Genomic DNA, 27,598 nt, shown 5'->3' with positions numbered 1-27,598 from the left:
CCGCACCAGTGGTCACAAGCTCAGGTGTTCACAGGAGCAGTAGCCTAGGTAGTGCAGGTGGCCAGGCGGGAAAGTGGGAGCCTGGCCCACACAGCGCAGGCCAGGCAGGCCTGGAAGGATCAGCCAACACCGTTGCCTCAGGCGGATATATTCCCTGTGCTTCCAGACCTTCCTTGTTTTCGAGATAATTTTTATGTGAAATCACCTGACTTGCAAATATTGGCTCCAATGTTTCTGAGAAGATTTTACATAAGCTAAATGAAACGTGCCCATGGGCAAAATGTAGCCTACAGGCGGCCAGGTTCTGTGAGGACTGAACTATCTTTGGCGTTATGCGAATCCAGCCTCTGCGTAAACGCCCTGCTGTGGGAGGGCGAGGGAGATGCGCCCCGCCGCTGCTGGCGGTGCTCCCCAGCTAAACGCGTCCGCGTGCTGAGCCCAGTGCCCCCCGTAGCTTCCCAGGACCCCGCCCTGCCCTTCGGTGCTGCCTGGCTCTGCTTCCTCCCTCTGCCAGGTGAGGTGCCGCCATCCGCTTGGCAAAGCTCCTCTCTCACTCCAGGTCTCCCTGTTCCCGTCATCCAAGCCCCAGAACAGGATTTAGGGACTTGGCCCAACTTGGCTTGCTCTTGTGTAGATGCCTCCCATTTGTGTCACTTGGAATACCCAGAGCTGGTCCAGATGTGGTAAATAGTACTCCTTGGGACGTGGGCAGCGTAGGCCTATCAGTGGAGCCTAAGTTGACGTTTGAAATTGGCTAAGAAGCCCCGTCCCAGTGGCCAGCTTTTCTCGGGCAGGGTCGATTTGCCATTTGCTCGACTGCCTTTCTGTTTTGCTGCTGCCCTTGAGGGGCAGTGGTGTCTTTTGAACATCTGCCATGCGCAAAACATTCTCAGGGATGATGAAATCGTATGAACCAATAGTTCAGCCTAGGATCAAAGAGATTTCCAACTAGAATGAGCAGCCTTCTAGGAGGATCCAGAATGTGAACTGGATCTTAAAGAGGTTACGTTAGAACTTGAGATAGGTCATCATAAGTTGCCTAAAGTAATCCAGTTATAGAACTCAAGAACAGTCAAGAAACTTTTTTGAAGGCCAGGACCATGTAGTATGATTTCTTTGAGACTCTCCAGGGCACCCAGTACAGCATCATAAACATATCAGGGACTCAGGAATTAGGGGTTGAATGAATTAAGTTAAATCCAAACTAAAAAGGACAGTTTCCACTAGGAAATGTGTGAGGAGGTCGGAGCTAAGTCAGGTGGGAGGGGCTGTCAGGAGCGGTCTAAAGCTGAATTTCCAAATTAAATACACCAAAGACAGGTATTATGGTTTATCTTCTCAGTGTCTTTTAACTCGCTTGCCCCGAGGTCCAGTGAGTAGATCGTGCCCCATCCTCACCCATGGTAAAGTTGACCAATCTGTGGACTTGCATGTTCCTTCTAAACTTGGTAATGGGGGCTCTGGCCAGTGGGCACCCTGTTGGGAACACCTCTGCAACACTGCCACCCGGGCACTCTCATCTCCCCTTTCCCCAAAGCCACAGAAGGCCCCGTGGCCCTTACCAAAGACCAGCAGCCCAGGAAATCTAAGACAAGGTGCTGAGATTTAAGCGGGCTGAGGCTGTGCTGCTGCTCCCCCGTCCACACCTCCCCGAGCTTGTTCTTACAAGGGACCCGAGTTGAGTGGGTATAAGCACACTAAGCCTGGAGTAGCTTCTTATCATCTGTAAAGAAATTGCTCCCTAAAGGACATTCAGGTAATTTCATAAGCAAGAGCCCCCCTCCATATCACTCAGCATGCCTAACATGCTCTGATAACTTTCCAATGCCTGGATATTTCCAGAAACTTTTAAAAAGGAAAACAAAACCCTAGCCAAGCCCTGGAGTAGAAAAACTGGTTTCTGTTTTAAAAAAAAAAATAAACAACAGCCTTTGAAAAAAAAAATTTCTATTTAAAAATTCTTAAATTTGTCTCAAAATGCAAGTTGTAATTAATAGAAGTTGGAGTTTACACAGTTGAGTGTAAAAACACCCTCAGGCACAAACTAATCAAGTGTGTATGTCATGCTGTAAACTACAGCAAGTTCTTTGTTTGACCTAAAAAAAAAAAAAAAAAAAAAAAGCTCGCCAAACAGCAGTTTTTCTTTGTCTAGCTCCTTTATTGTCTCATTTTTGTTTTCACCCTATCTCCCCCACCCCACTTCCCTTTGAACCTTGCTATTGTATTTAAGAAACTTTGCAGTTCCCATGTTTTATTGATAGTTTTCATCAAGCATGAATTTAAATTTGAGAATAGATTAGGTGTCTTAGCCCCATTTCTTTTTGATAAATAACAAGAGGTTTCTACTTATGATTTTCTGTCCTCGGGGCTTTATCATTAAGATTAAATAACTGTACTCTCAAGCATGCCACTGCACAAACATCTTTTCAATTATGTGAGTAACAGATGCCTTCACAAAGGAACTATTGAAAATTCAGAAAGCATGTTTCCAAAAAAGAAAGGGGGGGAGAAAAGTATCAGATGACAAAAGAATGGAATTGTTTACCATTAAAATATATCCTTCACTCTTCCACCAAAAGCCTCTTGGAACATTTTGTTTTTGTACAAGTTATTACAAAGTTTGATCAAAATAATAAATGTTTGAGGGGATTGTTGAGCATTTCAGAAGCTCTGGAATCCATGGTATCTTCACATGCATGAGACGTAAATGCCATAGCTGTTGGCCTGTTTTGACACACAGACACTCCTGCCTTCACTCGTTGGATGCGAATCACACTGCAAACACTGTAGTTATATTTGTCTGTTATTCCTGACATAATGTTCATCTGCTCTTGAAGCTTGAATCTGAGTTAGTCATTGTTTTCTTATTGAGAAGAATTGCTGCCATCTCGGCTGGCTGGCATCGGGGAGGGAGGGCTAGGTCTGTTTACGGTCCATGCCCTCTGTTGTGAGCCAGTGTTTTAATCCCTGGGGCATAAAGTCAGCCTTTTTTTTTTAATAAGCATTCGAACTTTCTTCAGTGTGGTCTTCATTAGAAAGGCATGGGGCTAACATCAATCTGCACATTCTTAGAAGTGGAAAGGAGGCGTCATAGGAGCAGAGCCCCCAAGGGGCTTCCAGTCTAGCTGGGGAGACAGTGGGAACCTCAGGCTTGGTCAGAGTAAGTGCTCCAGGCTGGACTTCATGGAGGATACGGTTCTTGAGTTTCTCTTGCCATCCAACATCAAGTTGGGCCTGATCCTGAGAGCTGAGGCACATTGTAAAAACATTAGTGTGCCCAGTGCCCAAGCCATAGGGCTGCCTTGGTTGTAGGGGGGTGACCCTTTGTTTCCACGCAGGTCCGTGGCCTTTGAGAACAGGAGAGTGCTCGCTCTTCGAGTTCCTTAGGAGCTTGGACTTCCCTTGACCCAGGGGTGATCATTTCAGTATCTCCCCTGCAACGGGGCTTCTGAGAAGCGTACGAAGATGCACAGCCGCCTTGCTGAGCGGAGGGCAGCTCAGACTAGCCGGGGCAGGCAGATCTGTGTTTGAGCTCAAATTTTGGCACTAGTAGTTGCATGCCTTTGACTAGTCATTTACTCCTTTAACTTTGAACCTCAGTTTCTTCATCCATAAAATGAGGTTGAAATAATATACCTGTGGGTATTTCCTTTTGTAAGGGTGGAGGTTATGTCTCAAGTGCCTGGTGTTAGTAGGAACTTAATACATGGTGGCTGCTATTGATATTGTCATGTTTAACCAATGTGGAAGAACAGCCTGAGGTTTTCCTCCCCACTCTCCCACCTCACCTTTCACCCAGGCCTCCGAAGCCCGTGTAGCTCAAATTCAAGGGACCCATTGTCCCTGAGCTGTCCCTTTCACTTTACACCTTGGCAGAAGTCAAGCTGCCATCTTGCTGGGTCTTAGCACCATGGACCTTTCTTTCCTCTTTGCTTAATTAGGGTCACAGTCACTCCAGGACCCGGAGATAGGTGTCAGAGTTATCAAGGGGCCTAAGAGACAACTCTGCCACCACTTCCAGGGGAAAGTGGAATTAACTCCTCGAAAAGGTTTTTTTGTTCATATTTTGCTGCCCCTTGAGTAGGTAAGGAAGCCCCTGGTGAGCAGGTCATTTTCCCAGGGAAGGGCTCTGCCGAAGACAAGTGTCCACGTGCTATTGTTGATAATAGTCGTCCACATACTTTTTAGGTATCTTGGCATAGAATACAAATGATGCTTTGTAAAAAGCTTGGTACGCTTTGCCCTTGGTAGCATTCTCCATGTTGCATTCTCCCATTTTCTTGGCCAACGCCAACTTTATTTCCCTCTGCTCCCAAAATATTCTGCTCCCAGTCACCAGCAGATCTTCAACCCTGCATTTTTTTTTTTTTCCCTGGCTTGGTACCATAAAAGTACCTATGAAGTAACTAGGGTGAGGTTCAAATACAACCCTGAAGATTTCCCCCTTCTTTCCCCTCAATCTCCAGATTGAATCAGTTCCAGAACATTATTATAATATCATTTTTCAGAGCTCTATAAATAGATGGATTCTCATTTCTCCTCTTAAGTACTGTTTGCTAAATGTTTTGGCCCAAAAGTTCAGTCATTCCACGCAAGCATTAATCAATACAGGAGACATTAGTGGTTACTCGCTCAGATGAGATTTGACATTATTTTTCCTCTGCCTATGGGGAGGGGAGGGCAGTGTTGCCAATAAAGATGAAGGGTCTTTTCTTCTTTTGTATGAAATGCAAATGACGAGGACATGGACGGTGTACATTTCTCAAACGTGAGGCTGCTGCTTTTTGTTGAGGAACAGAGGAAAGGCCTCGGAGGATTTTAGAATTTGTAAATATAAAATTATGTGCCTTGGTGTTTAAAAAAAATAATAAAAGAGAGAAAGAGTTGGCAGGTTGCCAGATTACTTACATTACAGTAATAGATTTGCTGACCCCTGACTTCTGCTGTAGAGAAATGTATTGAATTTTTCATAATATCAGATGAGGCAGATCTAAAATCCTAGTACACTGAGCACCATTATTTAACTTGGGATTTAACAAAGCCGAAATCTTTTCAAACCAGCAATTTCTTGTATGATGATAATTCAGTGGCTCAGACGCTAATAAATCAAGGTTATAATGCCATTGATTTGTTCATTTTAATTTGGGTTGATTTTAAGTTGTCTTTATTTAAAAAAGAAAAAAAGAGAGGAGAGAAAAAAGCCTTGCTTTTCACAGTGACTGAATTTAATAAGAATCTCCTTGATAGCAAAAGGCTCCCCTACTGTTTCTGCTTTGGGGTGGAAAATGTTATTCTTGTATTATTTCTAGGGGGGGAGAAAATCCCATGCTGCTACCAATCTTATGCCTATGGAAAGATGATATTTTTTAATACATGATGGCTTACCTATTTCAGATCCATTAATGGCATCATAAATAAGCATTTTGCTAATCTGAAATGTGAAATCTGGATAATAATAAAGACCCATTTATCTACCGAGCTTTCAGTCCCCAGACTAGATGTAGATCATGGCGGGGGGGGGTGGATATCTCTCTAATGAATATATTGCTGCTTTTCCCCATTACTTCCACCCACCTAAAACCCAACCCGCATTCTCAGAGTTGCAGTCCATTGAAAAGATTTCTCCCTGGTAATGAGTTCTTGGGGGCTGAGGTGCATTTTTGCTTTTATCTGTGCAGATTAGAAACTGATTAAATCTTTGGTGTACTACAAATATTTGAGGAATAATCATCTGCAGGCACAGGCATTTTGCATTATACCGAATTCTTTATATAGTACAGACCTCAGCTTCCTGCATTGGGCAATGTTGACCTTCTATGGGCTAACCTGTTTTCAATGCTATCACATGTACATTAAACGTTTAAATGCTCAGAAACCTATAATAGCTTTCGTCCCTTATGCTGTACAAACTCTTAATAATCAAATGATAAGATCATATCCTGTGGGGTAATTGTATTGTACCATGACAGGATGACTGAAAAACATTCAGTGAAAATTGCAGCAAACGGAAATCACTACACGAACAGCGATTGTTTGGGTGCCGTGCGAGACCATGCCCTGTTCTTCAGGGGCTTAGCTGGTCATATTTCTACTTGTTTCCTTTTAGCTGCTGCCTTTCTTGTTTTATTTTGGGAGTCTTTTTTCCCTGAGCCGCTATAATTATCTTTCAGTGATTTAGAATGGAAAAAAAACACTCAATTGACCTTTACACACACACATTCTCTCTCCCTCTCTCCCCGCCCCCCCCCCCCCCCCCACACACACACACACTTTCTCGGGCTCTCTCTCTCTCCCTTTGGAAGCCTTGAACAAGCAGGACTTGTGTTTGGATTCAGTTTTACCTTAGTCATGCCTCTTTCCAGATACAAGAAGCATTTAATTCCAGATTTCCTGCTTCTGGCTTTAGGCCTTTGACCAGCAAAGTGCAATGTATTTTTTACTGCAGTCGGCCAGCCAGCTGCTGGATTGAGTGAAGGTGGAAAAAAAAAAAAGAAAAAAGAAATGAAATGGAAATGTTGCCCTGCCTTTTGAACTTGCAAAATTGTATAAGGAAATTACAGCCTCCTTAGCACCTATCTAGAGAGCTGGGTTGGCCTAGGACTGCCGAACCCGAGGCGAGGGATCCTTGAGGCCCACTGAGGGTGTCTCTTCAACCCCAGTCTTTGCTTCTGCTCTCCTCCCCCTCCCCACACTCTTCTTTCTCAGCGAAGAGGGTCTCTCATGGTGTGACCATAGAGAATGGAGTTGGGAGAAGGGTGATAACCATTGAAATATCCAGACTTCAATGCTCCTTGGATTCCCATGACAACCAAACAAAAGTAAAACAAACCTATCTGCCCCAACAATAAGAAAATGTTTTCATTGACATTAATTTAAAATATTCTCTCCAATTTAAACTATTCAATGCATTTTGCTCCCGGATAAAAGTCCCCAACTTGCCGATGCTGAAGGGGATCAAGTCCCTGGCAGAACCACGCAGATAAAAGGAATTGGGGAGAAAGGTGGGACTTTACAGATGAGACAAATAAATTCAAGTATGAACAGGATTGCTTTTTTTCTCTCTTCTCTGCTTAGTTATGCTTTTTATTATATAAACATTAACTGTAATATTACAGTGGGAAACAGGTATTTGGCAGCCATATATTATTTTAGTAAGTCTACATGGAGAGAACAGTTTCCAGTTTTAGCAGCTGTAACATGTTTAAACTCAGTTTGTAATGGGATCTGAAGATAACTATTCCCCATGGGCTGTGTTGATCTTCATGGCTGGCCCACTGCCAGATGTAGGGCTCGGAACTATTATTCACGCCTCCTTGCACATACCTTGTCCGAGCATGCTCAGTAAATGAAATTTGTTCCTAATATGCTATAAATTGGGATTTGATTTTCCCATCATCTACTTGGTATTTTATTAAAGAGTGAAATATTATGATCACAAATGTCCCCATGTCTGTACTCGCAACCCTGAACAATTGTGTATGTTTAAGTAGTTGAGATCCAAATTGCGTAGGTAGAAACCAATCTCAGGATAGCTAACAAATACCCAAACCAAAGAAGTTTCTGCCTGGGAATCTTAGTTTAAAAATTATTAGGATTCCCGATACTTGAACAGATTTATGTTGTTTATAAGCCAAGTACATTTTCGTCATTGAGTCAACTTGTCTTGTTTAAAACAAATTATGTTTGCTGTATTAAAGTTCATATTTTTAAGGCTGAGTCTTGTATTAATCCCACAGTGAGTCATTAATCATACCAAATGCATTATAAAAACTTTAATCACTGAAGTTGAAACTGAGATTGTAATGCAATCCATCCCTTTTAATTACATCAGCTATTTTTTCCTTTCATATCAAGCACTACGTCGCAAAGGGGAAACAGATTAAAACTAGAGCCTTTTGATGTTTCTCTTTTTAGAGCAATTTTATATGCTTTGTGTAAAAAGTTATGTAATTAAAATGTTTGAATTTTTCAGCCCTCTGATTTTTGTGGCCGGAGCGGCCTGTCCACCTTCCTTCTCACTGGGGCCCTCTTTTACTTGGCTCCCCTAACCAGAGCTCCTCATGCTGAAGTCACCTGCCCCCTCAGAGCTGCTGCATGAGACAGCTGTCTCTCAGCCGTGCTGTGCCTGCCTCCCTTTAACACCTTCATCTTAAGGGTCTGGTCTATATTTTGACGTGATGAAAATAAAAACTTTGGAGATGGGCAAGAGTAGGTTCAAATTCTACCTCTATCAAACTGTGTGTGACTCTTAGGCAAATTCTTTAGCCTTTTTGGCCCTCAGCTGTCTCATTGGTTAATAATAATAATAGTAACAATTATTATTATTACCGGTATGATTATAATAAATAATGTTGTAATTTACTTCATAGGGATGGTATGGAGATTACATGAAACGATATATATTATGTACCGAGGACAAATACTAGTACATACTAGAATATAAGGCTCATGAGGTCAGAGTCATTGAATCTTTTGTTTGCTACTGTAGCGCAGTGCCTAGAACAATGCCTCGCACATAGTAGGTGTTCAATAAAGAGTTGTTGGCAGATTGATGAATAAACATCAGCTGTCGTTATTGTTGCTGTTATTGTTGTGATGTTGCTGGGACTTAGCCGAGTTCCATGGGCAGCGGCGATGATGTAAACTTGGATGCTTCCATTGTTATCCTTGGTGTGTAGACTCACAAAACCAGAAAGCGGTCTTGCAAAGAAGTGTGTAAGTCAGCAGGCGCCGGTTTTGAGTAGGGAGGTGACTGTGGACTAAGCTTCTAGAAAAGCATTGGCGTCACTGGAAATGAAGTCATGCAATAAATTGCTTTTATTGGGAAAAGAAAATAAACCCATAACGTCGATGCTAATGGAATTACCTGATTAATCACCCCCTGATTCATCATCTCTTCTGATATCTTTTTAGATTAATCCTGCCATATGAAAGGTTTATTAAAGGGGAGGAAGACAAGCCCCTGCCTCCAATCAAGCCTCGGAAACAGGAGAACAGTTCACAGGAAAACGAGAATAAAGCAAAAGTATCAGGAACCAAACGCATCAAACATGAAATCCCTAAGAGCAAGAAAGAAAAAGAGAACGCCCCGAAGCCCCAGGATGCGTCCGAGGTGAGTTGCTCTCCTCCACGGAAATGCCACCAGGGCGTCCTGCCTCGGGGTGTCCCGGAGCCCTGCGCCCATAGCTGTGACCCTGCACAGTTGCAGTGCTAGCCTGAGTAACCAGATCATCTCAGCTTCACAACTCTCCAAATAGCGGCCCTTTCCCTTTGCTCCAGAGCTGAAGGCAACGCGTGGTGTTGAATGGGATGGGCCAAGGGTGGTGCCCAGAAAGATGCGAACACGGAGGGTATCCACCGACTCTGAGATAGAAGGAGCCAATTTGAAAGCTGTGACTTCTTTCCCGTTTCACAGCCAGTCTATCTGAGGAGGTGGTGTGACTTGAACACATGCTCCATGGCATCTAGCAGGGAGGGACGTTGAGATTGATGGGCCTGATCAAGGAGGCTGATGTGTCTCTGCAGGACCTTCCTGGAAACTTTAGGGACTCCTTTGCCTCCTGTAATTGACCTGTGAGCGGCAGCCTTGGGTTGAGACCAATTCAGAAACAGCTTAAGTACATATTATTTATGGGGAAATTTTGAAATGGTTCCTCTGAAACCATTATTATCTCTCATGTTAACAGGTAGTTTCTGAACCTTTTAAAACAAGCCCCGGCTACCCGCAGCCCCCGACAGTTCTTTGGTAGAAGCCATTAATGTCAGCACACAGCCAGTCATGGAGGCTGATCTGGGCTCTGTTTCAACATGAATAATAAAAACCCTGCTGCCCATAAAAAAAAATCTTAGCAGCCACATTTGGAGACAGCATGTTCTAGGATTCAACCCCAGAGGGAATTTTGTTGCTGATATTAAACACCCCCTAAAAAATCAGGTTTATAATGAACACATAAGAGACTCCCTAATTAAACACTGCTTTAAAAGACACACAACACAACACCACAATCTCCTAACTAGAATTCAATTTACCCCATTGAATCCTGTGTAATAAGATAGTAGTAATATGAAGATGAAATCTATTTTTGTTTTAATTTTTGTTTAACAATTATTTTAAGCTCTAGAAATTAAAAGGAGGGGGGTGGCTACAGAGATTTCTACATCTGCAGGCTTGCAACATAAATGGCCAAAAGCAAGGAAATTCCAAGTTATGTCTCATCCTTCCTCTATCCTGTTGACCTGGTGATTTGTTATAGGATTTGGGCTCAGCAAGTGCTATTAGATACCATACATACAGCATTGCCAAAGCACCAGGGGGCAGACTGAGGACCAAGAGGCCAGCTGACCTTTGAATGGCTCCACTTTGGGGATGAAGTTTAACATGGTTAGTTTATAAATTGTGTAAGGAACCCTCAGCCCATGCCCTGAGCCCATCAGCTTAGGAGATGACCATTGTCAGGAGTAGAGCCAGACATCCTACAGTCCATAGAAACCCTTAAAGCCTTCCGGCTCCCTTTGTCCTATAGATCCCAACAGTTTCCTTCAGGGAGCTGTTAGTGTCTTGAGTGTGAAAGGTTATTATGATCAGGTTATCTAAACAACCCGGAATCTGCCCTGGCCAGTGTGGCTCAGTTGGATGAGCATCATCCCATGCACCAAAAGGTTGCTGGTTTGATTCCCGGTCAGGGTACATGCCCAGTTGCAGGTTTGATCCCCAGTAGTGGGCATGCAAGAGGCAGCAGATCAGTGTTTCTCTCTCACATCAGTGTTTCTCTCTCTCTCCCCTCTCCCTTCCTCTCTCTCTAAAATCAATAAAAAATAAAAAACATATTAAACTACCTGGATTCTCACACCCTCTTCAAGGTTGACCTTGTAGTAAGATGTGTTGCCCACTTCCAACAGAGACCCTTGTTATTGTCCAGGTATATTTCTTCTCACTAATCATGTGTCTGGAGCTTTTGGTCAGGGTTTTATCGTTGTCATTACTTTAATTGTTTTTAATTTTTCGTGTTTTCAATATGAAGTAGTGAACTCAATGGCGGTAAGAGGGCTTATAAAGCCCTTCTAGTCAAACCTGACATCTTCAGGTAATTGGAATGCAAGTTTCCTGGTGGGAAGATACCATTTAACATACTGAGGGCAAATCATAAAATTCCATCCTAGAAAAAGCATCTTTTACCTTTTCTGTCTAGCTTTCAAAGACCTCTCAAATCTATTTTACAACCAAAAGCGTAGGACTTCGTGTAACTGAAGGCCTAGGTCATTGAAACTTCAGTGGAACTGAATATCCCCTGTAGCCCCCCGTCAAACTACAGTCCCATCAGAAACTCACAGTTAAATGCAATTTGCCTTTTTCCCTTGCTGTACAAATTTTCCTGTATTTTCATGTAATGTAAAAGCTCAGGAGACCAATGATGATTGTTAATGTAGCACAAGTAATGATATTTGCCCTGGAAAAGGCAGTTATTAGTACAAGAAAGTGAAAGATGGCACGCAAAGGCTCTTAGGTATAACACCTCTCTAAAAAACAAGGATGTCTTTAAGTGAGTTTAAGGAGAAATATCTATTAAATAGATGTGATTCCTTAAAATTTTTTGTTCCTGTGCATCCCTACACCAGCATCCTCAGTCTTACCGGAAAATGATACTGTGGTTGAAGCTTCTTTTCTTAACAAAGAAAAACAATGTTCGTGGGATGAGATGGAGGCGGGGGGGGGGGGGGCAGGGGGCGGAGACCAGTTCAATACAACTGTTTTGGGACTGTTCTCCACTAAGACATGTCAGGGCAGGATGACAGAAGTTTTGAAAGAGCTTGTCAGTCAGCTGGGTCACAGATGGAAAGTTAAACTGACCTTCCAAGGTCAAAGTTTGCACAGCTACATAATGCAATGAATGGGTCGAATTGTGCCCACGACTTCTGTCAATAGGGACACGTAAAGATCGTCCATCTCATTGACTACAATTTATTTCAGTGAACAGAAGAGCTGTCTTTGAGGTGGTTCTCACTGCCTGAATTTTGACAGCTTCATTTTTAGATTTAATAGAAACGTAGTTTGCTGCAGCCAAGAAGGATTTAGACCCTCCTGTCCCTCAGGTAGACAGGCTCATGTTGCATCTGCATCGTTTTTCAATATTTCAGCTTATCTGCATGTCACATGGCACTGAGTAGAAATTACCAACCCTTAAGCATCGATAATTTTATGCCTCCAATTGGACACATTAGGACCAGATAGGCTTCCTCAAAGAAAGGCAGGGAGTTATAGTGAGTTTGTTGTTTGTTTGTTGACATGGGGGTGGTTAGATTTTTGAAAGAGAGATGCTTTAAAAAAAAAAAAAAATTCTCCAAAGTGTCATAAAGCACAACATGTAATTTAAAACCCATTTGGATAATTGACTGATTTGACAAGAAGACAACCTCAGAATTAAACTATATATTAGACTCAAGGAGTGATACGATTGTATACCGCCAGAACATAGCACTTTGCTATTTTGATAAGTGTCTCATGAGGGACTCGAGTGAATATGCATATTTCCCCTAATGTTTCTGTAATTTAGATTTCTTTGTTTGGAGCTGTGATTGGGGAGTGATAAAGCTTTTCAGAAACTCCGTGAACTGATTGACAAGCCTGTTTTCAAGAAAAACCGCTGTGTGTAATATTTTCTCTCGCAGCAGACTGTGTCCGTGCCCTCGGCGTCCTTCTGACTGCCTTGCAATCTCTCCCCAGGTTTCATCAGAGCCAGAGAAGGAGCCAGAGACCTTGAACCAGAAAAGCATCCCTGAGCCCCCGCCGGCAGCGGACGTGAGGAAGAAGATGGAAGGCTACCAGGATTTTGCAGCGAGGCCCCCGGTGTCTGCAGCAGACGCAGAAAAGGACAGCAAGACAGACCAAGGTGCCAACGGCGAGAAGGTGGCGGAGGAGGCGGGAGAGAAGGGGCCCTCTCCTCCCCTCTCCAGCGTCCCTGCGGCCCCCGACAGGGACCCGGGGGCTGCCAGACAGCCTCTCACCTCTCCCGGCGCCCTTGTGGACGCCAAACCAGAACCCAAGCCCTGCTGTTTTACAGAGAGCCCCGAAGATGAGCTCCAGGACGCATCCTTCCCCGGCTTCCCCGCCACGCAGCCGCCGCTGGCGAACCAGAGCGAGACGGACGATGACAAGGTGCCCGCCATGGCAGATTACATCGCCAACTGCACGGTGAAGGTGGACCAGCTGGGCAGCGACGACATCCACAACGCCCTGAAGCAGACCCCGAAGGTCCTGGTGGTCCAGTCGTTTGACATGTTCAAAGACAAAGACCTGACTGGGCCCATGAATGAGAACCATGGACTCAACTACACCCCCCTGCTCTACTCCAGGGGCAACCCCGGCATCATGTCCCCGCTGGCCAAGAAAAAGCTTCTGTCCCAGGTGAGCGGGGCCGGCCTCTCCAGCAGCTACCCCTATGGCTCCCCTCCCCCTTTGATCAGCAAAAAGAAACTGATCGCGAGGGACGACCTGTGCTCGGGCCTGTCCCAGGCCCACCACAGCCAAAGCGCGGACCCCACGGCGGTCAGCCGGCCTTCGGTGATCCAGCACGTGCAGAGCTTCAGGAGCAAGCCTTCCGAGGACAGAAAGAGCCTCAGCGACATCTTTAAGCATGACAAACTCAGCCGATCGGATCCCCACCGCTGCAGCTTCTCCAAGCACCACCTCAGCCCCCTTGCTGACTCCTATGTCCTGAAGCAAGAGATTCAGGAGGGCAAGGAGAAACTCTTGGAGAAAAGGGCACTCCCCCACTCCCACATGCCCAGCTTCCTGGCCGACTTCTACTCTTCCCCTCACCTCCACAGCCTCTATAGACACACCGAGCACCATCTTCACAATGAACAGTCATCCAAGTACCCGTGCAGGGACATGTACAGGGAGTCGGAAAATAGTTCCTTCCCTTCCCACAAACACCAAGAAAAGCTCCATGTGAACTATCTCTCGTCTCTACATCTGCAAGACAAGAAGTCGGCTGCAGCCGAAGCCACCACGGACGACCAGCCAACAGACCTGAGCCTTCCCAAGAACCCGCACAAACCCACCGGCAAGGTCCTAGGCCTGGCCCATGCAGCCCCAGGGCCCCAGGACAGCAAGGGCGTCTCCCAGTTCCAGGTCATGAACAGCCACAGTCGAGACTGTCATCCCAAGGCCTGTCGGGTGTCCCCCATGACCATGTCGGCTCCTAAAAAATACCCCGAAGCACTCTCAAGGTCGGCAAAACCTCACCACGTGAGACTGGAGAATTTCAGGAAGATGGAAGGCATGGTCCACCCTATCCTGCACCGGAAAATGAGCCCCCAGAACATCGGTGCAGCGCGTCCCATTAAGCGCAGCCTGGAGGATTTGGACCTTGTGATCGCTGGGAAAAAGGCCCGGGCGGTGTCTCCCCTGGACCCATCCAAGGAGGCCTCCGGCAAGGAGAAGGCCTGTGAGCAGGAGAGCGAAGGCAGCAAGGCGTCACACGGCGGGCACTCCGGGGGCGCGTCCGAAGGCCACAAGCTCTCCCTGTCCTCCCCCGTCTTCCCAGGTTTGTATTCTGGTAGCCTGTGTAACTCGGGCCTCAGCTCCAGGCTCCCGGCAGGGTATTCTCACTCTCTGCAGTACTTGAAAAACCAGACTGTGCTCTCTCCACTCATGCAGCCCCTGGCTTTCCACTCGCTTGTGATGCAGAGAGGAATTTTCACGTCGCCGACCAATTCTCAGCAGCTGTACAGACACCTGGCCACGGCCACACCTGTAGGAGGTTCGTACGGGGACCTTTTGCACAACAGCATTTACCCTTTAGCTGCTATAAACCCTCAAGCTGCCTTCCCATCCTCTCAGCTGTCGTCGGTACACCCCAGCACAAAACTGTAGGCCCAGCTCCGCCCTGCAGCCCACCGGCGTGGCTCCGAGAGCTTCACTCCTTACCCCGGGGTGATGGCTTGTAGAATTAGAAGCCAGTGTTTCTTCTAATCGGTTGCAGCCAAAGCGGCCGGAGCGGGAGGTGAACAGACCGGATTTTTCTGGGACCACACCAGCCTTGGCTGGTCAGTCTTGAGTCCCTTGCAACACGGACGCCCTCGCGCCCCAGATGGTTCACTTCGCACGGGGGTCCTGTGGAGGGATTTATGCGTGTCCAGGAAGAACTTAGAGGACCCCGGCTGAGTTCCGATGGTCAGGAAACAATCTGGGCAAAAAAAAAAGGGGCAGGCATTTCAAAGGAAGGGGCCAGGAAGACTGGCAAACGTATGCCAAGGGAAGCCCCTGTTTTCATAAAACTCTCCAAGGTTCAATCAATGCAATGTATAGTGAAACTTCAATAGATCTTTCGTTTTGACACTATTGAACAATCCAGAGAAGTAAACACTGTTAAATTGACTGTATATATTTGCTTCTTAAAACTACCCGTATCACTGTTTGCTCACCTAATTTATATACAGGTAGTTCCATCTTCTCCCAGTTCCTCTTTGTCTTTTTTTTTTTTTAATTAAACAGTATCGCTTTTGTTTGCAGGTCTTTTGTTTTTGTTTTGTTTTGTTTTGTTTTGTTTTGTTTTAAAGGCTGACTGACTGTCTTAGTTTTTGATGTGTGTTTGTAATTCTTTTCCCCCACATCTTATCATTTTGAGCAGCTTTGGGTGGTAAAGTTAATTGTTTACAAATTGAAGCAACTGATTCTAGTGGAACAAATGAGAAAGAAACAGTTGAGCACGCCATAGTGCAAAGAACGCTCCTTTGCAGATCCGCAACTCACGGACTTTGTTCCTCATAAATGGCATAGTTGAAAGAGCTTTATACACTGCTTACCCGACCAAATGCTTTGCTTTGAAGTATTGGGTTATGTGAAAATATTGAGCATTGTACTTACCTTATCTAGGCTGTGAAACTGTCCTACATACCAGAGGAATCATAAAAACAAAAACCTCACTGGCAGCAAGCTGCTGAATAACAACAGAGTCTAGAGGACATACTTGTGGGCTGCACAGATATTCTAGGAATTTCAGAAATTAGAACAGGAGCCAAAATGATTTACATTGGTGTTGGCCCTGATTCCTTTGAGCAGCAGGGGAAGGGGGGTTGGTAAGAGGATAGACCTCGACTCTGCGGAAGAAAAGGAGCAGCTGGAGGCCATGCTCCAGGTACCTTCCCTGGGCCTCGGTCTTTGGAATAATAGGTAGTCACGTTGCCTTCAGCAGATTGGTTTCTTGATGTTCCCAAGAAGAACCTTCCAGGCCATACCTTGGGGGATAATTGGCATACTGGATTACCCATTTCCAAAGAAAGCCATCCTCTTTGGGCTTCTTGGGCGTGACTTTTACGTATATGCACGCACTCACGGTGGTTGGTGTCATGTTCTGTAACCACCTGGCAATACAGCCCGCTTTATAATTTATTTCATTGTTGGAAAGAAACCGTCAAGCTGTTCAAGCAGTCAAAAAAGATGTGGAGAATGTATATTGTCATTCTTGCCACTCTGTTCCATTTGCTGCCAAGAGGTAACATCAAAATGGATGCATTTTCTAAGTGTGTCCAAGGTCGGTCGATAACAGAGAGTGGTTTTCTTTCCAAGTCCCATCCCTGCTGATAAGAATGCTTTGATGAACTCCCCAGCCAACCCTCCCCTCCCCCAACACTACCAGTAGACATTAGAACCATAGTTAACCAAGTCTTTTACCTCTGAGATATTTAATTCTATGAAAACTGATGACAATTTTCAACCTCTAAATAGGTAACTCGACTGCAAAATACTCAAAACTGGTAAACAATGAAACTGCGGCTCTTAAACGAAGCCATGCATGCCGTGCATTTGTATTGAAATGTCTCCATGATACGAAGCCAAATATTCAATGTAACATACTTAATATCCAAAGGTGGAAACAAAAGAATGTAGAGATCTAGTGTTAAGAGTTCCATTTGCTTCAATTAATTATTTACCTTCCTGTGGAATAATATATATATATTTAATAGAACCATAGATAGACTAGTAGAATTTAGATTATAAATGTGTGAGTGCAGATTATCCTGCTATTGCACAAGATAGAGGGGGGAAAGAATCTCAATTCCAGCTGGCGAAGCGCTAGCCAGGACCGAAAGAAGAAAGTTGCACTAGATTGGATGGTCACACAATCAGAGGACATGCAAGATAGAGCAACCGCCAGTGTTTCTGCAGCGGACACGGGCTAGATCGCACGTGGTTTCTATGAGTCTGTTTCTCAAAGAAAGCGGAGGGCCGTCTGTCCCTGGTGGAGCTCACCTATCCATTTGGAATATGGGGCATTTGTTTTCCCCACTGGGATGATTTCAGTCTGGTTTCATCATGTTGGAATTCGATCACACCATTTTCAAACAATGTTAACATAGTCCAGCTTTTGTTTTTCTCATTTCTTCCAAGAGGAGACTCACTGTTTCTGTCTGAGGAAGCTCATACCCTCGGCAAAAACATCAGGACAAATAAAGAGAAATGGGGGCATGCATTCCCAACAGAAGCAGTGTGTTATTTGTTTTAAAACTCTGAACAGAGATCTTGGAAATCTTTCAAAAAGACCATTGAATTCTTCACTGGCTGAGAACTACATTTTAAAAAGTCTTAAATAAGGCTTTGTTTGCATTGTTTGAGTTCAAGGGGCCTTATTATTGAATGGAATTGCACAAGCCTTTCTTTGTGCAATCAAACCATTGTTATTGGTAGTTCTGCAAAGGAAACTGTGGAATCTAATTGGCAGTGGAGTCATAAATCTATTTACTGAGTGTGGCTTCCAAGAAATGTTGCAATTCAAAATGCACTAACTCCGTGATTTACTGGAGATTTGGAGATTCTAAATAATGTTTTTTTAAAAGCTTTTCCATGCAACTTCTGGTTTAACTTTTGGCAACTCAACATAAAAAAAAAAAAAAAAAAAAAAAGAAAGAAAGAAAAAACAGCCAGAGTTTCAGAATTAAGTATTCTCCTACTAAGTGATTGGAACTTGTAATATTTGCCACAGGACTGACTTATTTATTTACTAGCTAGAAGCTCTTAAGTTCACTTGTTTATCAGGGCATATACAGAAGGGTTTGTGAAAACTCAATGTTGACTTTACAACTTTCTGACCTGGTGCATGAATTCTCAAGTACTGTATTTCACTGTGTTGGTGTGTCTGATGGAAATTTCGAGGTGATCCTACAAAAATATTTTATGTAGTGTGCCTTCAAAGAGAACCATTTCTTTCTCTTCACTTGTGTCCCACAAAGTCACATTTGGTGGTGGTCAGCCAAGTCCCATCTGGTCCAGTTTTACTCTTGTCCCAATTTTAAAGAGAAATGGGAACAAGTTTTCCCTGGTGAGACCCACACCATTGCAATGATTATCTTGAGCACTTAAATTCCAGTGTTGGCTGTTGATGTATTTGATATTCTGCTTGTCTCCCCATGGTTGAAATATGTCTGAAGAATAGCAGCATAATCTCTTGGCTGTTTATACTTTTTTAAATTTTCCTGTGTTGTAAATACTGTATACTTTTGGTGATCCCAGCTATGTAACCTCTGCTCTGTAAGGTGATTATTTGTATATAGCAACATGGCCCAGTGATATTATATAGTTTCCCAATGGAGAGGTTATTGAGTAACCTTTGCATTAGTTTAAACACTACCAGAAGAATGCTGAGCCAACTATAAACACTCAATTTTGTATGTTTTCCAAATTGTACTTATTACTGCTTTTGATACTGTATTACGTGCCAATAGTTTCCCAATCACATAGCAGGCAAGAGATATTTTGTACTTTTTGATCCACTGTAATATTTAATAAAAAATGTTACTATCTGTTTCCTTTTGTGTCTGAGTAATCTGTCACTTCTTCCTGAGAAGCTCCATGGCCTTGCCAGAGTATTTTCTACCCCGTTGTCTCCAAAGTGGATCATAGTAATAATAATGGTGGTGGTGATGGTGAGGTCTGTAGTTTGTTGAGAACCTACTGAGTGCCCAGTTGGCACACAGAATCTTTAATCTTCACAATGCCATGTAAATATGGCTATGCCCATTTTATTGCGAAGAAAACTAAAGCGTAGAGAGGTCAATCAACTTGCCCAAGATCACCTGATAACAAATTGGCAGAGTCAGGATTTGAACCCAGGGCTCTTCCGTCCATGGCTTCCTTTGTATACCATACTCCTCTCCTGGCAGATAACAAAAATCACTATTTATTCAGTCAACAAAGATTTATTCATGCCTCAATTGCCAGGCATAGCAGTAGGAGCTGGGAATACAATGGTGAGTGAAAGGTGAATATTGCCTCTGGAGCTTAATCTTACGGGAAAGAGAGAGAACCAAATAGTCACCTGTATAAATATAAAACCTCGGCCTGACCTAGTACTGGGGAAAAGGAGTGTGATGACTAAAGTGATACATGGAGAGGAAATGGTGACTCAACTGATACATTAGGAGTAAGTATCAGTTGACCAGATGAGAGGGAATTGGAGGAAGACTAATCCAAGTACAGGGTACCATACGTGCAAAGGCCCCGAGGCAGAAACAAATGTGGCTTATTACAGGAATCGAAAAAAGAGCCTGTGTGACAAGCATAATTACAGGGCCCAGGGAATGAGATGGAGGTGAGGGTAGGGACTGTAGCAGGGCCAGCCGGATATGTCCCACTAGGCCAGGTTGAGCGTGTTAGACTTTATCTGAGCAAGAAGAGGTTTACCTATGGAGGTGACCTTTTCATATCTGTCTCTCTCAGCATTGTTCTCTGGCTGCTGTGCGAAGGCAGATGGAGAGCGATCTAACACCAAGGAGGTCATTTCAACCGGGGTGGTAGAAAGGGAGAGTGGACACATGACAAGGGCACCTAGAAGGAAGGACTAACAGACTTGGTGGATTAAATGGGTCAATGGATAGGTACTCGGGAAGGACTGAAAAGCTAGGAAAGCAGCATGTTCTGATGTCTGGTGATGATAGACAAAGACTTCTGAGCTTTCATCCCCTTAACTTTGTCCGTCCAGGCTTCCCCTGGGTTTTCCTCAGCTGATTATTAGTTGAAATGAGGCATTCACAAAGTAGCACCCTGTGCGCTCCCTTCTCAGTGTGTCCCAATGCCTGGGGGAGGGACAGGTGGGCAGACTCTGATGAGTGTCTTGGTTTAGAACCCACACCATCTGGTCAGGATGGACTTTGAATAGAGAGAAGAGAGCAAGCCACTGGCAAGCATGTCACCACAGCTGGGCGAGGGCGCCACATTTTGGTAAACGACACAAGACCCTTTTTCTTACTGAGGTTGAGCCCCTTAAGGCCCCTGCCCACCCTCAGGCCTCCAGGAGTGGCTGCAACAGGCCAGGGGCCTCACTCTCTTCTTGGCGGCTGCCATCGCTTTGTTAATCCAAACTCAGCCAGCACAGGAAGAACCCCGGGCCCCATGGTGTCCTTGCTGTCATTCTGATTCATGTGCGTTTCACCATCTCACGTGACTTGCCATGAGTACATCAAAAGAATGTTCTTCCATCTATGACACATCCAGTATATACAGATCTGATGCTTGAATCATACATAATGGGAAACATCATGATAAGTTATCTATTTTTACCAGGCCCAACTGGCAAGCTCTGTTGGGAGGAGGCTGCCGTTGCTAAAGATGTCACTCAGAGTGCAAAGGCAACGAAAATGCCCAGTGATTTATTATAGGAAAGTGGCCAAAGTTGACAAATGTTTCAGGGCTGATAGTGGCCAGGAAAGGGGGGATCATTGACATCAATAAGTTGTAAATGGCAGGAGGGGGAGGTGTGGCGGAGAGCGACCTCTGGCCAGGAATAATGTGAAGGAAGGCTGAGCCTTCAAGATTGACCTGGGGAGTACAGTAAGTCACATTAATTTGGGCTTCACTATTTCAGGATTCCTAAATTTTGAAATCTCCTGGCTAATTCCTGTGATAAAAAAACATTTGTTTAACCTTCTTAAAAGAACAAACTATTTTTAATCATGCTAGCCATAACTATGAGCATTCAACCAGCCTAGCAAGGACAAGGTGATTTGCTCCCTGAGGCATGCATACAAGAACCACCACTACTTTAATTACTGCAGAAACTCCTTCCAGAACAGAGATGTCCAGTGGAACTTCCTGAGATGGTGGAAATGTTCTGTAATTCAGAGTTTTCCAATACTGTAGCTACTAGAAAATGTGGCTACTGAGTCCTTGAAGTGTGCCTACTATGATGAAGGAACTAACTTTAATTCTATTTCATTTTTATTCATTTAAATTTAAATAGCCACATGTGGCAAATGGTTACCATATGGAACAGCAAAGCTCCAAGAAGGTCCAATTGGCCAATGTGCATATGTGGACAGACTCAATTACAGGTAGGTCAATATCTGCCCATCAGCTTGAACATAAACACTAAAGCAGGCAACATGGTGTCTTCTTGCCAACACTTCATTAATTGATTAGGGGTAACTATAGATTTAGCACTATTTTTTCACTCAGGATTTACACATTATAGGCATTTAAGTACCAACTAAACTCACAAATAAATCATTGAGAAAGCATTAAGAAAAATGTCTGCAGTTATGGCATTTGGTAATCCAGTCCAGCCTTTTATGTTAAATCTGATTGTGTGAGGCTCGAATGCAACTTCTAGAAAGTCTATGCAATGTCGGCATGGCCGTGTTCAAGCCACACTGCTTCTCTTCAATATTTATCTCTGGGGGTCAGAAGAGTGTTCAGCTTGAGGGAGATGGCCAGGTGGAGAGAGGAGGACCCTCGGACCAAGGGTGGAAGAATCCATGACAAACATAATTTCAGTGTCCTGGCCCTTGTACTTCACACCTGGGTATGTCCTGCCACCCTGGCCCAGAAATTCAAGTGAACAGCCAAAAAACGTTGGCAGAACACCCTGAGGTTGTTTGTAAATTAATGAAGCAAAAAGAGACTCCAAGAAACAGTATTAGGAAAGAAAAAAGAATGCAGTAGAGACTTTTTGAAGTATTAGAGAATAGCATTAACTTTAAGCCTATGAACTGGAAAATTTCAGATGAAAGAAGCTATTTTTGACAAAAATAGAAATTGACAAAACTTTCCCAGGAAATATAAAAGTTAAATAATGATTAAAATTTGATCAAGAGTCAAATAGTTCTCCACAAAAAAAGCACCAGGTCTAGGAGGTTTCAAGGAGTGTCAGAGAATTGAAAAGGAGGAAAAGCTACTCAGTTCTTTTCATGAATTTATTTTGACCTCATTACCAACACTCAAAAAGGACAGTGAAAAGTGAAATAAATATAGACCAAACTTACTTGTAAAGCAGATGCAGAAATCCTAAGTAAAATATCAGCAAAATATAAGTTTATGTTTAAATATATACATTCATATATAAATATGCACATATACATATGTGTACCTACATACTAAAATAACAAACGTATTTTAAATGTATTAAAAACAATATTTTATAATGACCAAGAAGAGTTTATCTGAAAAATATAAAGAAGGTAGAACATTACATGTAAAAACCACCTGAAAAAATATGACTTTGGATCCACATCTCAAACAATACATAGAATACTTTCAAAAAAGAAAACATGGGAGAACTGTTTTGTAATCCTGGAGTAGAGAAAGCCATTCTATCATTCAAAATTTAGAAACTATAAAAGACTGATTACCTACATAAAAATTAAATTTCTATATGCAAAATAAATACAAAGTTGAAAATGCAAACATTACTTTGGTAATAAATATTGCAATTCATACTGTAAAGGGCAGATCTCTCTATTATATAAAGGGTTCTTAGAAATCAGGAAGACAATGGTGAAATAACAGTCAAATGTACAAATCTTAAGTGTACAGTTCAATGAACTTTGACAAACATGTACAGTCATGTGACCATGACAGAGAACAAAATACAGTTCACCTCTATTTTGGCAGAATATTTTTCTCATGATACTTTCCAGTCAATTGACCTACTCTAACCCAGTAGGCAATCACTGTCTTGATTTCTATCATCAAATTTGTTTCACTTGTTTTTAGCACTCTTTAAAAAATTGGGATACACAGATATTTACCATCACTCCACTGTTTTTACTTAACATAGTACTGCAGGTCTTTTTCAGTGTAACATGATGGAAAGAAAATAAAAGGCATAAAGTTTGGAAAGCAAGAAATAAGATTGGAATTTTCATTAACGATATGATTATTTATGCAGAAATCCAAGAGTCTTTACAGATAAATTATTATAATGAATGAGAGAGCTCAGCACATTGGTTGGACATAAGATTAAAAGACCCAAGTCCATAACCTTTTCATCTACCAGCAATAATTAAAATGATACTTTAAAAACTTTTTCATTCACAGTGGCAATAAAACCAAAAGGTACATAAAAATAAATCTAACAAAATAATTGGGAAAGCAATTTGGCAAAATCCAGTAAAGCAGCAGACGTGGTTACTATAAACTCACGAGAATACTTTGAGGCATATACTAGAACCTCACCCTTGTGTTAAAAAGTGTAAATGGGGGGCTGCTCATTGCCACCGATGCTCATCCTACACACAGAAACACAGAGACACAAAACAACATGAGAGTCCATAAATGGAATAATATACAGTCATGAAAATGAATATTTAAAATGTCTATGTATCAATGCAAAGAAACAACCAAAAAGGTAATGTTGAGTGAAAAGCAAAATCATGTTGCAAAAGGGTTCACACAGTCTGATAAAAATTCAAAGTATAATGGTAATCCTGTTTATGGATATATTTAATGAATACGTGAAGACATAAACAGCAGCACTTTAACATCAAGTTATTCATGGGAAGGAGGAGGAGAATCTGGTGGGGAAGGAGGAGGCCTTGAACTGCCTGTAAGATGTATTTCTTTTGAAATCTGGAGCAAAATGTTCATATTTATTGAATTTGGGTGGAAAGAATATGGTGTTATTATGACTATTTGTGCATATGTAAAATTGTTCCTACTTTGTACAATAAAATAATTGACATGTAACTCCACACATGGAGTAAAGACACATGGGTTTACAGCCTCCAAGCCTCAGTTAACTCGCCTGTAAATTGGGGATAAATAACCCCTGCCTCGTCTTCCCTCAGTGTTGTCAAAATACGAAGATGTTTATTTATTCATTTTTAAATATATATTTGTATTGGTTTTCAGGCAGAGGAGATAGAAACACCAGTGATGAGAGAGAGTCATTGATCGGCTGCCTCCTGCACAACCCCTGCTGGGGACTGAGCCGGAAACCCTGGCATGTGCCCTGACCGGGAATCGAACCAAGATCTCCTGGATCCTAGGTTGAAGCTCAACCACTGAGCCACACCAGCCAGGCAAAATATGAAAACACTTAATAAGCAGTGAGGTTCCATGCAGCTGACATTATTATTATTATTATTATTGCTGATGTCTAGGACTGTTGCACCGCACTACTCCAAGAATCACCATTCACGGAGGAAGTGCCAATTCCCTACCATTGGCCAGCCCGGTGCCGAGAATCTCAAATGCTTTTAGCCCACGTATTCCTCATAACAACCTGGAGAGATAGGCACTGCGCTGTCATCGTCCTCATTTCACAAGCAGATGCAGGCCTAGAAAGCCTAATGCATGACCCAAGGTTCCTGGGAAAATGAGTAGAAGAGACAAGTTTAATCCAGGTCCATCTCATTCCAAAACCTGTGCTTTTGATCACTAGGTGACTATTTCCCAGCCCAGGCATGTCAGCGTGCATACAAAGGTATCTCCCATCACTCTAGCCTGTGTTGTGGGGACTCCTGCCTGCCTCCTCCCTTCCCCCTCACCCCCTCCACCTACCTTCAGGGCAGGTGGGACTTTTTCCTGGTTGCCTAGTGCAGAGAAACTCAAGGAATCTTATTAGAAGGGTTCAGATCCCTCAAGAGTACATCATTCTGCCCCTTGGATCTGCTCCCAGTTCCTCCCCAGCTGAGAGCCTCCACAGCCTGGCCCTTGGCCTCAAAGCCAAGAGGGGCTGGGAAGCTGTTATTTCACTGGTGCCCGTGGATTAAAGAGGAGCAGCTCTCTGTTTTTCTTTCGGGGCAAAGTTTTACAGATTTCAGGACCACGATGGGAATGATTTACAACTTAAGCTTCTAATCCATGTGTGGGTGGGACGATGCCATGCACAGAGCAGCAAACAGGCCTGCCCAGAGTGAGAGGGTCAGGACAGGGGCAGGGTGGGTCTCCAACCTCTCTCCCGAGAAAGTGAGGCTGCAAAGTAATGGGACTAGTTTCAGGAGCCAGGAGGATTCCCTGTACAAGCCCTCTTCCGTGTGTGTGTGTGTGTGTGTGTGTGTGCTATTTCCACATACTGTATATAGCCTCCTTATGACAATCCTGTGGGGCTATGACACTATACTTTGCATATTGATGTAGTCAAACAACTTGTCAAAAGTCATCTAGCACATTTATGGCAAAGGCCCAGACAGACCTTCTGGCTCTAAGAATGTGTCTTAGCCCATCACCCATTCTATTGCATAGTGGCCTCAATAGGGATGAAGTTTTGTTGTGTAGGAGAAAAGCATCCTGTCGACTCCCTAGCCCTTGAGCACTGGGTTTACCCCGCTCCCTCACTTGTGTGTCTGATTCCTGAAAGGCGCTCCCTCCGTGTGTGTAAACCACGTCATAGTCAGGAAGTAAGTCAAGCTTCCTTTCATTTGGGGAATTCTACACAGGAACCAAAGGCAATGGTCTTCCCCAGCCTTGGCATCTTCTTAATTACCAGGCAGCTCAGATCTTAGGAATCTCAATGTTGGTGGATGAAAAATGGACTTTTTTATAAGCTCTAATTCAGTGACCTTGTAATAGCAATGTTTATCAACATTTTGTTGCACTACAAACAAGGCTCTGAGTTCTTCGTACGCAGTGTTTCGTTTTTCCATTAAAACTCTTCATAGATGAGGAAATCGGGCTTTAGATAGAATAAGAAACTTGCCCATTGCGGTCCAGCTGGTAAGGGTCAGCACTGTGCTTGTGAAATAGGACTGCTGGCTTCAGCCGCCAAGTGCCCAGCCTCTACCTTGGACCGAAGAAGTTGGACTTCTCCCTTCGGGCTTTGCAGCTCTGCCACCAGCTCCCAGTCCCGGAGTGAGGCCTGCCCACAGCCACCATGGGCCCTCTCCGTCTTTTTCAGCTTCTCTGAGTCTTTGGATGGGCATCTCTGGGAAGTTCATCATTTATTCATCATCTCTTCTTGCCCTATTGCCTCCCCTCTCCGCCCCCACAGTAGATGGCATGTTTGTGCCAGGCCACAATCCACCCACACTCCTAATTTTCATCAGAATCAGATCCTGGGCCCTGCATCCTGCCTCCTGAGGGTGGCCTGGAGAAGCCCACAGAAATGTGGCAATGATAAGGTTCCTCCACCCAACTCAAACTACAATATGCTGGTCCCCACAGCAAGTAATTGGGGGGGAAATATCCTCTTCATAACTGCATTGGGAAGCTAAATCATCATTAGTGTTTTAAATTGAGGATGGAGAGTTTAAAGCTCCTGCAGGTCTCAGAGGCATGGGAGAACCATGGGCATATCCTATGGTGCTCATTTCCCCCATCATTTAAAAAAACCTTAATTTTATATTGAAATTAACACCAAAATATAATAAAAGCAAAATTCTTCTGAGTTTAAGATAAAACCAAAGACATCAAAAAATGTCATATTTGCAGCAGGCTCCTTTGGGCTGCAATCCAGTGAACACTCACTGGGTGACTCCTATGTGCCAGGCACAGTGCAGAGCTGCCAGTGACCACACTGAGGACGGCAGCCTCTTCCTGTTTCTTCCAAAGCTTGAGGTCTAGCAAGGAAAACAGATGTAAAATCAGTACTTCTAAGTGTGTTGAGTATTACAAAAGATGACAGTCAAAGAGCTTTAAAAACAGAGCAAAGGGAATAGTAAATCCAACTAAGATTCAGAAAAGGCTTTTTTAAGAAAGTGACTTTCAAGGGGCTGGGCAGAGTGGGGCAAAGGGTGGGGGGGTGGGGGAATGGGGGACATCTGTAATACTGTCAACAATAAAATGTCTATTTTTTAAAAAAGAAAATGACTTTAAAGCAGAGATGTAAGAAGTGATAAATGGGGAAATAAGATATATGAAATCTCACAAACAAAGAGCATGGGGTGTTCTAAGAACTGAGAGATGGGTCTGTGGTTGCATTGGGGAAGCAAGATTTTTTGGGGAAGTCCCTGAATAAAAAATATTCTTATATTTAAGAAAAACACAGACTTAGTGCATTATAACTGTAGCAACCCCCTACCCCCACCCCCCACCCCTCGGTAAAACAAGAATAGTCAAATATTAGTCAAATAAATGATTTGACAGAATTTACCCCTTATGAGATACTTTACATTCCAAAAGAATGCCTGGCCCCCAAAACCAACTGGAAAACAATAAGAAACAAGAGAATTCAAAGATGAGTTGGAAAGTAAATATACAAAATCAATACTTTTCTTAAACCATTACTTGTTAAAAATTGTGGTAAAAGAAAAGATCTAATTTAAAATAACAACCAAAAATAATCCTAGAGATAAATGTCACAAGTAATTTGCAAGGCCTTTATTAGAAATTCTTTAATAGACTATTGACAGATCTAAAGATGACTTAAGACGCTGAAAGAAAACT

At 43.4% G+C, this 27,598-nt stretch overlaps 1 protein-coding gene across 4 annotated transcripts in view; it reads left to right on the top strand.

Annotated features, from left to right (window-relative positions):
• Window positions 1-18,805, top strand: part of ARID5B (AT-rich interaction domain 5B) — a 168,994-nt gene extending 150,189 nt beyond the window's left edge. For 3 of the 4 annotated variants that reach the window (XM_016220762.2, XM_016220764.2, XM_016220765.2), the window contains 2 exons: window positions 8,914-9,112; window positions 12,722-18,805. In XM_016220762.2, coding sequence (XP_016076248.2) covers window positions 8,914-9,112; window positions 12,722-14,875 — 2,353 coding nt within the window. In that variant the 3' untranslated portion in view covers window positions 14,876-18,805. The remainder of the gene's footprint in view (window positions 1-8,913; window positions 9,113-12,721) is intronic. The other variant, XM_016220763.2, reaches the window with a different exon arrangement.
• The last annotated feature ends 8,793 nt before the right edge of the window (window positions 18,806-27,598 follow it).

This window comes from Miniopterus natalensis, chromosome 14, assembly GCF_054644295.1.
Source record: "Miniopterus natalensis isolate mMinNat1 chromosome 14, mMinNat1.hap1, whole genome shotgun sequence".
Lineage (NCBI taxonomy): Eukaryota > Metazoa > Chordata > Mammalia > Chiroptera > Miniopteridae > Miniopterus > Miniopterus natalensis.
Note: the sequence above shows the minus strand (reverse complement) of the source record. Positions and strands in the feature narration are given on the sequence as shown.